Source organism: Danio rerio, chromosome 5 (assembly GCF_052040795.2).
Source record: "Danio rerio strain M-AB ecotype USA chromosome 5, GRCz13ab, whole genome shotgun sequence".
NCBI classification, from domain to species: Eukaryota; Metazoa; Chordata; class Actinopteri; order Cypriniformes; family Danionidae; genus Danio; species Danio rerio.
The window spans coordinates 39,537,107-39,552,171 of NC_141025.1; the positions used below are offsets into that span (position 1 = coordinate 39,537,107).

Genomic DNA, 15,065 nt, shown 5'->3' on the forward strand with positions numbered 1-15,065 from the left:
GCTGAAACAAGAGGGTTTCATGGCTCTTTAAACCCTGTTGATTGGCCATTGTTCACAACATTAGAGTATTTCAAAGCTGCGTAGATCAGTTAATCCATCAGCGGATCGCTCGTATATCAGCTCAAAAAGAGACAAGCGGATTGATGTGACTGAAATGCTTCAGTGTCCGTATATCTGTGTTGGCACTCGATGAACAGTGGTGAAAAATGGTGAACACAATGGCCAATTATTTACTGTGATGCCACAGTAAATAAGTCAATATTTTTTCTTATATTCAGAGCAACTTATTAAAGTACACTAAGCATTTTATGAAGTAACTTGATGCTATTGTTGTATTTTACATGTTATTTATTTATTTTCATTTTCCTAATGTAAGGTTTGTAGCAAACCCTATGAATCAGCCATCCTAAAAGTGGGCATTAGGGCTTGTGGGAGGCTACCAGAGTCTGTAGCGCTACATAAGATACCATTTAATTTATTGTACACCGAGTTATTCTGTTGTTACATTTTAGTCCGTAATCCAAAGCAGTTATTTTAAATCACAGGTAAAAGTTCACCTCAGATTGATGGCCTAATCTTACAATGAGCACTCTGATCAGAACTTCCCTGTCTCAGGCATACTGGATGTGAATTAATCACACCCAGTCACATGTCATGGTATACATGGAATAAAAAAAATCTATTACAGTTGCACAGTAACAATATATACATTATACCGCCCAGCCATACTTAACATAACATAGTCATAACATAAACCAGTATCACCTTCTTTTTGTTCTGCAGAACAAAGAGAGTGTACTGCTCACGTTTGTATACATGTAATGCAAAGAAACCTCCTAAAGCTGTTCATTTTCAGGAAGGTTGCAAAAAGAATCATAAAGGTATTATGTAATTGGTTCATAGGGCTTGTCTTCTGAAGTCATATGATATCTCCAAGAAAGGAGGTCATATGAAGCACCATTCAGAGAGATAAATAGATGAATATACATGGAACAAATACTTTGGTTATTTTTGGATTGCCATTTTTTTGGGAAACAATTACAAAAAAAAATTAGACTTTTAATGCTTGTTTACTAGCCGAAGTCTTAAATCAGTTACCTAATAATTAAAGTTATATCTCAAGCCAGCAATTTACTGGTCAAACAGTCTGATTTGGCAAGTAGTTTTACGAAGAAATATTTTACCTGACATTATTTTGGTTTAACACTCAAACAAAACAATTCATAAATAAAAAAAATTTTTTTTTGGCAAGTAGCTTTATTCAGAGATATTTTATGATTGGCATCATTTTGGGTGAACAATCGCAAAAATAAACAACTAAACTAAGCAGGTTTCCTTCCTTCCTTCCATCTATCCATCCATCCATCCATCCATCCATCCATCATGTTATACATGTTTGGCAGGTATGGTGGTGGATGAGGAGATTCCCCCTTATTGTGTAAAGCACTTTGAGTGCCCAGAAAAGCGCTATATAAATGTAAGGAATTATTTTTTATTATTATAAGTAGGTTTATATATGTTATGATTGGATACTCATTTTCTTTGAGAAATCAGTGTAAGTTGGAGTACCTCCTCTAAGCGTCGCCTCTGCTCTTTCTGCTCCTCTATGCGCTTCTGCCGGTCGTGCAGCAGCTGGCGTTTATGCTCCTCAGGGTCTCTGCGCTGAGCGGCGAGCTGCGCCTGCTGTCTCTTTAAGGCCTCTGAACGCTCTTTATTTTCTTGCTGCAGCCGCAGGAAATCCCTCCGCAACGTCGACTCACCAGGAACATTCAAAATAGAGCTTCAGACAGACATAAACAAACAGAGGTACAGTCAGCTGACATAAACACAGTTTGGGCAGTGAAGACATGAAGTTCTGTGGTTTGCAAAGACGACTGCACATCCAATTCTCACAGTTACATCGAGGACATGTACTCGTGTGCAGCTGGTAAAAAGGATTGATCCATGTGGAGTAATATGATTATGTTTTAATGGAATCTTCTGTGCACATTATTGGAAACATCTATGCGCATAAAACACTACCCTAAACATATCCATTAAGGGTGAAGGGTGTAATTGCTGCCCCAAAGCACAAAGTATAATTGCTAAACTAATGATTGTTTTAAAATAACACGTGTCATGTTTTGACAAGGACGTCTCGTCTCCAACAAGCAAATGGTTTATTTGGTGTTGACTCAGTCAGACATGTACAGACAAGTCCAAAGTAAATCTAACCCCTAATAAGTCGTCACAAACTCTACACAAAAGTAGAATTTTCATCATTTAATTCAAGCCTTAGATCAGTTTTGTTACACGTAAAATTACCCATGATTTTAAGTTTCAAGTAATATGCTACTTCAAGTCAAGTCTGTCCTAAGTAACATCATCAATTACTTCTATAGTCTATAAACAATGATCTAAAGTCTATAGAACGATCTACTTGTTTAAGTCAAGCCTCAAGCTGGTTATTAATTATCAACTAGAGGATTTAAAGGATTTATTTTTATCAATTAAATGAACTACTGACTATTATAAATCAAGTCAATTATTATTTGATAATCAAAATAGCTACAGTACATGTTTAGATAAAACCTATTAGTTATTAGTTCTTTATGTAGTTTAGTTATCTTCAAGTAAAACCTCTCCAGTTAGTTATTTGCTAGCTTAAGTCAAGTCTCAAGTCAATAATCCGTGACACTATCCTTTACTTCAAGTATTTTGTCAATTATCTGTTGAAGTCAAGCCTTAAGCTGGTTATTGGTTATCAAGTATTTTAACTGATTAGTCAGTTCAGTTATCAACTTTTGCCAAGGCAATTCCTATCAAAGACTATAGAATGCACAAGACATGTCACTCGTATAGTTTTGAATGGGGAAAAGTGTAGCGGTCAATATGGTGAATGAAACTGTGATGCATATATTCTGGGACTGTGACATGATTAAGACATACTGGAAAGAAATCCACAAATTAGTTCAGAAGATAATTGGTCAACCTTTGGCCCTATCTCTAGCAATTTATCTCCTGAACTGTAAAACTGCTCTACATCTTAGTCATGGACTAGAATCTGTGTTCACACCTTTACGTATCTAGCAAGAAAACATATTCTTTTGTTGTTGTCTTCCTCTTTTTTTCGGTCAGTATGTGGATAAGTCAGATTGCCATTTTCTTACCCTTAGAAAAACTGACTTACGACTTATTTATTTTTTGTTCATTTTACCCTTCGCAAAAGACTTGACTTACAAGCCAATGGACGATTGTATAATAGACGGCTGTATTATTGTGTATGACGACATAAGACACCTATACCACTGTTCTGTTGTTGCAAATCTTTAAATAAATGTTTAATAATGATAATAATAATAATTAAAAAAAATATGGCGAATGAAGCATCACCTCCTAGTACAGGAGCCAATCATCGACCGCTATAAACTGACTATTCTCCTGGGGAGAGGCTTGGATCAGATGTGAGTTTCTGCAAATTTTATGTGATTTGAACATTTAGAAATGAAAATAAATAGTCAGTTGATTTTTTTTTTTATTGGTGATTCCTAATATGAAAGTAATTGTAAGCTTGGCAGGCAATTTTGGAGAATTTGATGTGGAGATCTGCACGGGACTAAATTTTGAATCCCACTCCCGCCCGCACCCGCCAGGTTTTAGTCCAAACCCGACCGCTCCTGCTCATGTTAAGCATTCATTGTCCCGCTGCCCGACCCGATCCGTTTTTTACCCGCCGCTCCCATTCCTGCTAATGGGCAGGGGAGAGAACAAAAGCGAAAACCACGCAACTATACAGAGTCCAGACAGCCTATAACATGCTGTCTGTATAAACACACACACACACACACACACACACACACACACACACACACACACACACACACACACACACACACACACACACACACACACACACACACACACACACACACACACACACACACACACAACAAACAAACAAACAAACAAACACACACAAACACACACAAACACACACAAACACACACAAACACACACAAACACACACACACACAGCAACAGCAGCAGCAGCAAACAAGCTAAACGCAGCATCACGCTGTCTTATTCACACACATACATACGCGTGCTCGCTTGCTCGGGAGTCGGGAGCGATATTGCCAGACCGCCTGCTCCCGTCCAAAAATACATCAGTTACCGACCGCTCCTGAGGTTTATTCGGAAAGGTATTCCGGGGCCGAAAGTAATCTGGTCAGGTGCAGACCTCTTAAATTTGATCAATGTTCAAGTATGATGAAGATTATCAGTTGGTTTAAGTCTTGAGTCATTTATGTGCTAGTTCAATCAAGTATGACTCAGTTATTAACTAATTTTAGATAAAATTACTAGTTTAAGTCTCTAGTTAGATATCTATTAGTTCAAGTCACAATTCTAGCAACATTTTAGCTGACTGTGCAACATCTCTGACACCATAGTATTAACTAGGGCTGCACGATTCTGGCTAAAATGAGAATCACATTTTTTTTTTTGCTTAGAATAAAGATCACGATTTTCTCACAACTCTATAGATGTTTAGTAAAGGTTAATATGAGTAGGCTATTTTTATTGTGATAAACAAACAGCTCACGATCAGGTCACGTGTGATTTTGCAGCCGTGAATACATCATTAAATGAAAACAAATTTAATTCTTTGGTGACTTTAACCCTATAAATACAGTATGAGGACTGTTCAATGCCATTAGGAATCTGACCATGCCCATATTGTTGAGCAACATATATAAAACAACAAAGGACTTATGTGACCGCCTTTATGCTTCTCTACTGAACTTGAAGACATGAATGACTGAAGATCATATGGGAGGGTCGAATTGGTTGTTGCTAGATTGAATATGGCTGCAGCCAGAAGTTAATGAAAATTATTTATATTTTCTTATTAAATTTTCAATTTTTTTGTATTTTATTAACGTCTACCCCCACCCCAACCCTAAACCCAACCATCACAGTAATGTAACAACTGTAGTTGTACCAAGTATTATTTATGTTATCTAATAAATTACTCAATAAATTGTATTTTTTACCTCCTACCCCACCCCCAACGCTAAACCCAACCGCCACAGTAGTGTGAAAATATTAATTATTGTTATACAGTGTCATAAAAAATGCAGCTATATTAATGTGCATATCCGCATATACAATCTAGGCATTACCGGTCGAATTAAGATTTTGATCTTTTAATGATTAATTGTGCATCCCTAGTATTGACTATATCTTACTATAGTATATTTTCATGTAGGTGTCTGACAACTGAAAACAGATCTAGTAGCAGATATCACAGCCTCTGTGACTTTTTACCTTGCACTTTTTTGTAAACATGTATTATTATTTATTTAGGAAAAGAATTTACACATTCTGATTTAAATGCCTAATTATTAAATGGTGCAAATGCCTATAATTAAATCAAATGATCTTAAAAATGTGTTCTTTGGAAGAGTGTACTTGCATTCTGATGATACTCTGGCATTTTGTAATGAGAGACAATAAATGACAATAATTTCATTTATCGCATTATATTTTGGTGCAATATATCGTACAACAAAAAGATATTGTGAAAGGTCTACTTACTGCTTAAGTTAGTAAGTTAACAAAAGGTCAATAAAACTGTAGTTGAAACCTTTTTAATGGGTGCTTCTGAGGTGTTGTGTCGGGTTGAGTAAACACAGATGCTGCCATGTTTACCTGGATTCTCTCTCATCTCCTCTGTTCTCATCCTCTTCATCACTGCCGCTGTACTCGTACTCTGTCTCCTCTGAAAGGAATCAAGACAAAGTGCAAAGAAGAGATGCACAGAGTGAGAGGTGGGCAGTAAATAATGAGAATGGCTATTGGCATTAATATAAAATGGCTCAACACAGTCTATGCAGACAGTCTAAATCATCAGTGCTCTTCCAAACGGATAGCGTATGAACTGTAATAACACTGCTGAAGGCTGCTGGGTGATGCTTCCATTTTTAGCTGTTCCTCATTCTCCATATCCAGAATAAAACATAATTCGAGCCCAGCTGTGCTATTCGATTACACTACTGGCCACAGATCTTGTGTTACTCTAAGCTACATGAATTATAGACAAGTGTCACATTGTGCTCCAAAGGTGAGATCTGATTGGATGGGGGATTAGTGACGTCTCTGCACAAAGAGTCTTTTAAACATTCTGAAATCTCTGATATGTAAACAAGTGGACACATTATAATTATAATTCAAAGATGAATAAAAAATACTTTAGAACATTATAAGTGAAAAACTATGTGCCTCAAACCCCATTGCTTTCTTGTTCTCATGAAAATCCTGTGACTATAAAATCCTGATAAAAAAAACAGGCCAAACGGAACAAAATACAGACTATGTCACTGGCCTATTAATACACACGCACCAGGCTGTGTTTGACTAGCCACAATAATTTCTATTGAGATTACAACAATTATATTTTCCTTATCTTTAAGTTTATCTAAGCTCGAATTTAACATACTATGTACAGTTTAAGATTATTAGCCCCCCTTTGAATTTTTTTTCTTTTTTAAATATTTCCTAAATTATGTTTAAAAGAGTAAAGAAATTTTCACAGTTTGACTGATAATATTTTTTCTTCTGGAGAAAGTTGTATTTGTTTTATTTCGGCTAGAATAAAAGCAGTTTTTAATTTTTTTAAAAACATTTTAAGGTCAAAATTATTAGCGCCTTGAAGCTATATTTTTTCCTGATAGTCTACAGAACAAACCATCGTTATACAATAACTTGCCTTATTACCATAACCTACCCTAATAAATCTAGTTAAGCCTTTAAATGTCACTTTAAGCTGTATAGAAGTGTCTTGAAAATATCTAGTAAAATATTATTTACTGCCATCATGACAAAGATAAAATAAATCAGCTATTAGAAATGAGTTATTAAAAGTATTATGTTTATGAATGAGATGAGAAAATCTTCTCTCCGTTAAACAGAAATTGGGGGAAAAAATAAACGGGGCTAATAATTCAGGGGGGCTAATAATTCTGACTTCAACTGTATGTAGGACTCTCTTTGAAATCCATAAAAGCAGGGAGACTAATAAGGTTCCGCGAAGCATGCAGCCATGGGTCTCATCTGTTCACAGTTCGTCAGAACTCTAAATGTGGGACATACGGGATATAGATGTTTTCAGTGCCACCTAAAAGAAGCATAAGGTCTGTTTAAATCAGGGGTGCCCAAACTTTCTCTTATAAAAGGGCCAAAAACCAAACTTGATTGAGCGCCGTGGGCCGCAGCTAAATATGCCCTTATATATTATATTTAATTTGCTCATTTGTTTGCTTATTATTTCAAAATAACTAGAAAAAGTTGCTTTAAAACATATTAAATGATGATGCAGAACAAATTTTAACATTTTAAAATCAACTTATTATATTGAAAACATAAACAACTCCGTTTATAACACAATAGAGTTCAATACTGAATACACTAGCTGTGCTGCTCCTGCCTTTGCCTTCATTTGCTCACCGATGTCTTGTGCATTGTCTTCTGTTAAGTGACAGTATTTACATTTTAAAAGTCGATTCATTTGAAACATTTAATTTTAGTTCGCTTTTTTGTAGCTCCTCAATTGACCTAGGAAACAAAAGGGCATCCATTAAATTCGAATTGACGATCTCTGTAAAAGGCATTCGCCCCAACCAACTCCATCATTTTGGGATGGGATGGCGGGCAAAACCAAAGGTTAACATGGGCTAACTTTCTGAGCATCACTAGTTTAAATGCATCTTTTGTTAATTTAACAAGTATATTGTGAAATTTGTTTCTAATGAGGCAACAAACACATGTAAACTGCGGAGTATGAGTGTTTAATGCAGGTTAATGCATTGCGTCATATCACTCAGCTCTTACTGTGATTTTTCTTGAATGAAAGGATGTCAATGAACTTTACTAAATTCATCTATTAATGAAGAGGTAGATGTTAATTCCTGCCTCTGTTTTCACATACATTTATTTGCCTCTGTTGTTTCCTTTTGTCAAGTATAATTATTATTTCATTCATGACACAACTCAAACTAGATTCGTGGCTTAAAAATGGCTCACTAATTCCTTCTAGCTAAAAAAACCTCTCTACCACTTCAGATGTAAAAATTGTTAACAAGGCGCAAACTCAATTTTTAAATATTTTTTGACAAATGAAGTATGATTATTTTGAACGTTTCATTTCAGAGTACATCACGCAGTGTGTTTGTGTGTGTGAGAGAAAGAGAGCCGGCACCAAAATGAGCTCATTAATATTCACGATTGTTCCGAATATGGTCAAAACAGCCTTTCATTGTAAGGGTGTGGTTTTTGTGGGCTGCAGATCGACTATGTAGATATCAAAGAACAATTTAACACACTTAACCAAAACACTCTAAGGTAACTTTAAAGTCTTAGAGGAGATTCTGTGCTGATTCTGATAGCAAAACAGATCATCTCCTGGATCAATTATCAAGCATTTGTTTTATTAAATGCTTGAGACTTCTGTGATTAAAGTTCTTTTGTTCTTGTACACTGTTTATGATTATTCAACATGAAGACAACATGAAACAACACAAAAGCACATACCTTTTTCGCCGCGTTTCTTGCGTGTTCTGTCGATGTGATCTTTGAGCTGGATGCGGACTTGTCTTTCAGTGGGCTGATCTCTGATGAATGAGTGTTTCAGGAGCTGTTCAGTGGACGGACGATTCGGATATGACTTTACCAGACAGCCCTCGATGAAGTCAATGAACTTCTTAGACCTGAAAATCAGCAAAACAAACATTTTATTTCGAGCAGGAAAGACCATCCTGGCACAACTGTTATTTACTCTTTTGTGTGCTCTAGATACATCTTACAATTGCTGATCAAGTACTACATAAAAATAAATAAATAAATAAAGTCTGTAAGTCATGTCACAAAGTCATAAAGGCTGTAACTTTTATAATAAAAGAGACTTATATTCAAGCAAGCAACAGATGAACATCAGAATTGGTGTGAAAAGAAGGAGGCAGGCATCTGTAAAGTTTTACATTTACAATTAATGTTGCTTACAGTGAATGCACTATAATCATTTGATTCATATTAACATTGTACATTCTTTTGTTTTCTGAATACTGTTATAATTGAAAGGATCTGCTGTGGAGTGAGAAGAATTAAAATACTTGTTTATTTAGTTTGTAACAGTTATATTTTAGGGCTATTATTTCTGAAGAATATATCAAAATTTGACTTACACACCAATCCAACAAACTAGTTTTCATTTCCTTGCAAACATTTAATTTTTGACCAGACTGGACTTTTTTAGGTATCATGTATTTGATGGAAAATAAGGTCCATTAATTATTTTTATGCCAAACGAATGGCAATTTCTATAATTTATGAAACGGTGAACTCTACAGTGAACTCTTCTGATTTAAATACAACAGCTAGCAGATCCTGATGAGAAGAGATCATGTTAAAAATATGCCAATTAGCTGTGACAGTAGCTTCGGTTGCAGCTAGAATGTGCTGTAAATGACCAACAAATTAGCAATAGTTTGCATTGCATTTCATAACATTTATAAAATATATATAATAATAGTATATTAAAAAAAGTGTTTATCTTTTTTGTCTTATTTTGTATTATGTTCTAAAAATATTAATAACTGTAACTGGTTTGATTAGTTAAAAAAAAGTATTTAATGAGAAATATGAGCACACCAACATTCAATAGTTTGATGTCGGTGTGAGTTTAAAAAGTTTCTGAAAGTTTTTCCTTACCAGGGCTGCATTAATTTGATGTAAAAAAGTACTGTAAAATATTTTAATTTGAATCTTCTACACTTTTCCATTAAAAAAAAAAAAAGAAAAGCTTGGTAAAAACTTAAAACATTAATAAATGTCATTGTTGAATTATTGTCCTAATCAATATAAAGCATCTTTGTAGTAATAACAAATATATACACTTCTGGTCAAAAGTTTGGGGTCAGAAAGATTTTTAAATGTTTTAAAATAAGCTTCTCCTGCTCACCTAGACACAAAAAGTACAAATTGTAAAACTGACATTTTATTGCACTATAAAATAACTGTTCAAAAGTTGTTTATAATTTAATTTAATAATTTATTCCAGTGATTTTAAAGAGTCACATGATACTTCAGAAATCATTCTAATTTTAATAATAATATTTATTATTATTCATTATTTATTTATTTATTTATTATTATTATTACTACAAGTTACATATTTTTATCATTTTATTTCAAAACATTTTTAAAAGAACACAGAAACAAAAAGACATTCAATACAAGTGTCAAAGGTCACCGAATACAATCTTTTTTACATTCGTATTTATGGTTGATAAAATGTTGCTATATAAAATTTTGTTAAGGGTTACAGATCAAAGATCAACAGGTTCCAGATATATATATATATATACACATATATATATACACACAACAGTAAAATTAAAACATTACATTTATTCTTAGCCATTTATCCCAGTATGCAGAAATTTTATAGACAAGTTGTTTGAGGAAAGTGTCAGTACTTCCATATCATACACCTTTTACAATATTAATATTATTATTGGTAATAGTAATAAAAGCAACAATGACTGACTCATTTGAAACCACATACAATAAGTATTAAATATATATTTAATAAATAAATATTTAACAATTATTTTTTTTTACATTTAATAAATGTCGCCTTGATGAACAGAATAATTTTCTTATAAAAAAAAACAACAAAAAAAACAGACCCTAAACATTTGACTGCCTATATATTTTACAGACACCTTTAATTTTTATGGTGTATATTTCTGTCTTACACCCCCCCCCCAAAAATTGATAGCTTAGAATTGATAAAAAGTCTTTCTTCTGGATCCTTGCCCAACATATGCTCCATCTTTACTTTTATAACCAGCTGTTCAAGGGCAGGGCTCTGACCAGAAGGACAAAAATAACTGGAAAACTAAAGTATGGCATGCCAACATATGACAACTGCAACCGACAGAGAAAAGAAGAACCTATATGAAATCAAGTTAGAAAGGCATTTTACATCATGCAACAACAGTTCACATGTGTAGAGATGTAGGTGGATGTGAGTGCAAACACTTTCACTCCTGTCTGAAAAGCAGTCTTAAATGAGGAAACCACATACACCGAGAGCCGCTATATGGACGGCAGCAATCATACATATGCAGTGTGTGTATATATAGACGAAGGGGAAAAAAAGGGAGGGAAGAAAGAAGGAAAATATAGCTTGATCTCAAAATAACAGCTGAGACAGGGTGTCCTCACCATTTCTTGGACTTCAGTTTGGGAGGAGGGTTCCGTGGGATAAGGAACAAAGCTCGCATGGGATGCATGTCACACAACGCTGAGGGAAAGAGCACAAAAATCAAACACGCTGATAACAGACTCTTTCACCCATGTGTGCCCAATTATCAGACTGACTGACTGATTTGAGAGGTGACAACAATTCATGAACGCAAGTGGAGCAGTGACTGGACCGCTGCAACACGCTGTCCGTGTGAGAGAGAGATTATGACTAAGTGCTGTGCTGCAGAAGTTACCATCACAATTGAGTGCAGATCAAGCACTAGATCTAATTTGTTGGTAACACTTTAAAATAATGGTCCATTAGTTAAAGGTGTAGCAGGTTTGCTTGTACACACACACCGCGTTTACATGCACAGCAGAGAGAGTGAGTGACAGCCGTAAAAACAAATGCTGAATCAAAACTTTAAAAGTTTGAAGAAAAAAAAATAAAAGGAAGGACGACACCATGGCTGAAGTTTTTCTTTTAGAAAGATAATTACATTTTAGTCATGCAAAGCTTATGTGAATTTTGTTGTTATGAATGGGTTATCCGCACACACAAGTGTTGTTAATCCACTGAAACCTTCTGGCGAAAGATTGATGTGAATATTTTCTGTTTCATAAGGGACCTTTTACAGCATCAATAATGTCGATAGTTTTTATTTAGTTTAACAACAAAACATCAGTAAATAGCGGTAATCTACCAAGCCCGCTTTACTGATTGTTCATTTTTGAACAATGACAACCTGTGACGTGCTCCCTATATTGTTCACCATGCTACTCTCAATATTCGGTCTGAAATAGCATGTAAGTATGGCTTAGTAATAAGTGTAATTTCTGCACGCCGCAGGCCAACCACTAAGCATAAAGTAGTGGCTTTAGGACATAGCATGTGAGACAGCGATCCTTGCATGCACGAATATTGCACATTATGACAAGTTTTGCTCGCTACACAACTGAAAACGTGCAGTATAATACATACAATATAATACAGATTTTCGTTCAGAATTGTAGTATGTAGTAACTGGCGAATGACATGATCTAGCGGATTTCTGTCATCCTTAATGTGCGCGTAATAATCTACTTAATCCCTTTAGTAACGCTGTCCCATATTCAAGACATTTTTTCAAACACATTTAAAAAAAAAAAATAATGATAATAAAATTTCAAATCTAAATTTATCTTGACAAAATATATAATATGCATATATAATCTTCATTTTTAAACATAAATTCCAAATGAGGGATGTGTTTCTTTTATCACTACTTTCTTTATTATTTAATTTGTTAGACTGGCATAGCATGGATGAGTGTAGGAGAACGTTTATTTTGTGTTGTTTGTTTAATTGGTTTGTTATATAAAATGTGAATCAAAGGCCACTTACAAAAAATTGAAATTTCTATCTTATATTTGTTTACCCTCAGGTTGTTACAAACCCATAACATACTATGCTTCATATAACTTCAGATATTTTAATCAAGAAAATAAAGGCACTTTAAAATAGTTGTTTTAGAAGAAGTTGTTTTAGTTTGAGCAGATATCCCTATCACATGCCAGTGATCACCAAACTTGTTCCTGGAGGGCCAGTATCCTGCAGATTTTAGCTCCAACCCTAATCAACACACCTGAACAAGCTAATCAAGGTCTTACTATGTATACTTGAAACATCCAGGCAGGTGTGTTGAGGCAAGTTGGAGCTAAACCCTGCAGGGACACCGGCCCTCCAGGACCGAGATTGGTGACCCCTGCTTTAGGCTTTTATTTGCAGTGAAAAATGTTTTACGGAAGCTCAGACAGACATGGAGGGACAGACACAGGCAAAAAAAACATTATTTAAAACATCATTTGCAAATGACAAGGTAAAAAAGGGTAAAAAAAAATAAATAAAGTGATATACAATATTCTTCTTTTTGGGGTGAACTTTGGCAGAGGAAACAATCCATAATAAACAGGGTTCTTTATTATGGATATTATATTAGTTTCCTTTGAGGTATTGTTGTGTTTCTTACTGCAAACAGGATTATACATTTCAAACTCAGCACAAACTGATATATTCAACCCCTTTTCAATTTTACACTTAAAAACAGGAGCAACAATAGTGTGAGTGATGCTGCTGGTGTGAGATACTGACAGTTATTTACTTGTTTTTTTTTTTACTGATAATTATTTTATTACTTTAATTTTCATTAATTTCATTATTTTAATGACTTCATATTAAGATCTAATTCCACACTGTGACTTTAAGTCAACAAATACAACCCCACATTAGTGTACTTACGAGGTGCTCCTTCAGCCATTTCTATAGCAGTGATTCCCAGAGACCAGATATCACTCTGTTGTTGAAAGGAAAAGAAAAACAACATTATTTAATTCATGCAAAAGTCATAGTCTATGGTTACTGTTGTGCAACATAAACATCACTGGCAGTACAAGAGAAGTAAGTTGGATGGATAGATGGATTGATAATCATACTTCACATACTAATCATATTGTATATTAACCTGGACCTCATAAAAAGAAACATCCATAAAAAATTAGTATGAACATAAAAATTTACCATGAGCTTAAAAGTGGCAGCAATTAGTTGTTTAATAAGCAGTTAGTCGTTGTGACAACAAGCGGTCACAAACATTGCTGAGTAATGATACCCATTGAAAGCAAACAAAGAGCAGCATTGAGTATCACTTCACTAAATAATGACCAAGCGAAATGTCACATATTAGAAGCTGACTGGCAGTTTTACTGGTATGAGTATTTGGCAACTGGGCGTGAGGTGATACCAACAAAGCAACCAATATGAGGAAGGTTGCAGAAAATATATAAAGTTTAATGCAGCTCTATCTAGACCACTTGTATGTTAAACATAAACACGTTCCCTTAAATGTACTTTTTCTTAATATTAAAAATGAAAAAATTAAATAAAAAATTGCTTAGGGCACCTTTTAAAAAGAGACAAAAAACAGGCAGTGACCCTCCCAGAAATGTTAAGTACCATTCAAAAGTCTGTGGTTTAAAAGTAATTAAAACTTTAACTTAGCAACAAGTGACAAAAAAGTGACAGTTAAGTCTTTTAAATTGTTACAAAATATTTATTTTACAAATAAATGTTCTTTTTATTTCAATTGATTAAAGATTTAAAAAAAAAATGTATGGTTTTTACAAAGAATAATAAAAACAACTGTTCCCAGCATAAACATCAAATACAAAACTGTTCATTGAGGACCAAATCAGCATATTTGAATGATTTGTGAAGGAGGCTCAATAGTAAAGAGTAAAGCATTAAAAAAAACACCTTTTCTGCTCTTCACACCAGGGATATATATTTTAAAATATTGTAACAGAAAAACATCACCTCTTTCTTTATCCATCTTATTATATATACAGTATCAGCAATATCACATGAGTAGCAGTGCGATATGGCTGTATATCGGCACTGGTGGGAGGTGTGCGTTATGTAAAGCCATATTGCATTGCTACTCACATGATATTGCATTTATACAACAGTTCAATGGCATAATCTTGTATATATATAAAAAAGAAAATCCAACAATGAGAGCCTAAAAACTCTTTTTTATGAGGAACTTCTGCCACTCAATCAAGTCTGCAGCTAAACAACTACATTCTCGCATAAAAAAAGCCTCAAAAGTACATTATGTTGTCCAACAGCTGCATTATTTTTCAAACTGTAGTGAGTTAATTGATCTGCTGTCACTCTATGTGGGCGGAGTAATACACAAAGGTGAGGAGGCTGTGCGAGTGTGCTGTTATTACGGGAATAT

General features: G+C 34.4%; 1 protein-coding gene across 16 annotated transcripts in view; it reads right to left on the bottom strand.

Annotated features, from left to right (window-relative positions):
• Positions 1–15,065, bottom strand: part of mink1 (misshapen-like kinase 1) — a 79,632-nt gene that overhangs the window by 39,621 nt on the left and 24,946 nt on the right. For all 16 annotated transcript variants that reach the window (XR_015489838.1, XM_087250940.1, XM_087250939.1 and 13 more), the window contains 5 exon segments: positions 13,565–13,619; positions 11,266–11,344; positions 8,569–8,744; positions 5,692–5,761; positions 1,570–1,780 (listed from right to left, as the gene is read on the bottom strand). Coding sequence is in view for 15 of the 16 variants with exons in the window: in XM_087250940.1 (XP_087107066.1) it covers positions 1,570–1,780; positions 5,692–5,761; positions 8,569–8,744; positions 11,266–11,344; positions 13,565–13,619 (591 nt within the window). In the remaining variant the exon portion in view is untranslated.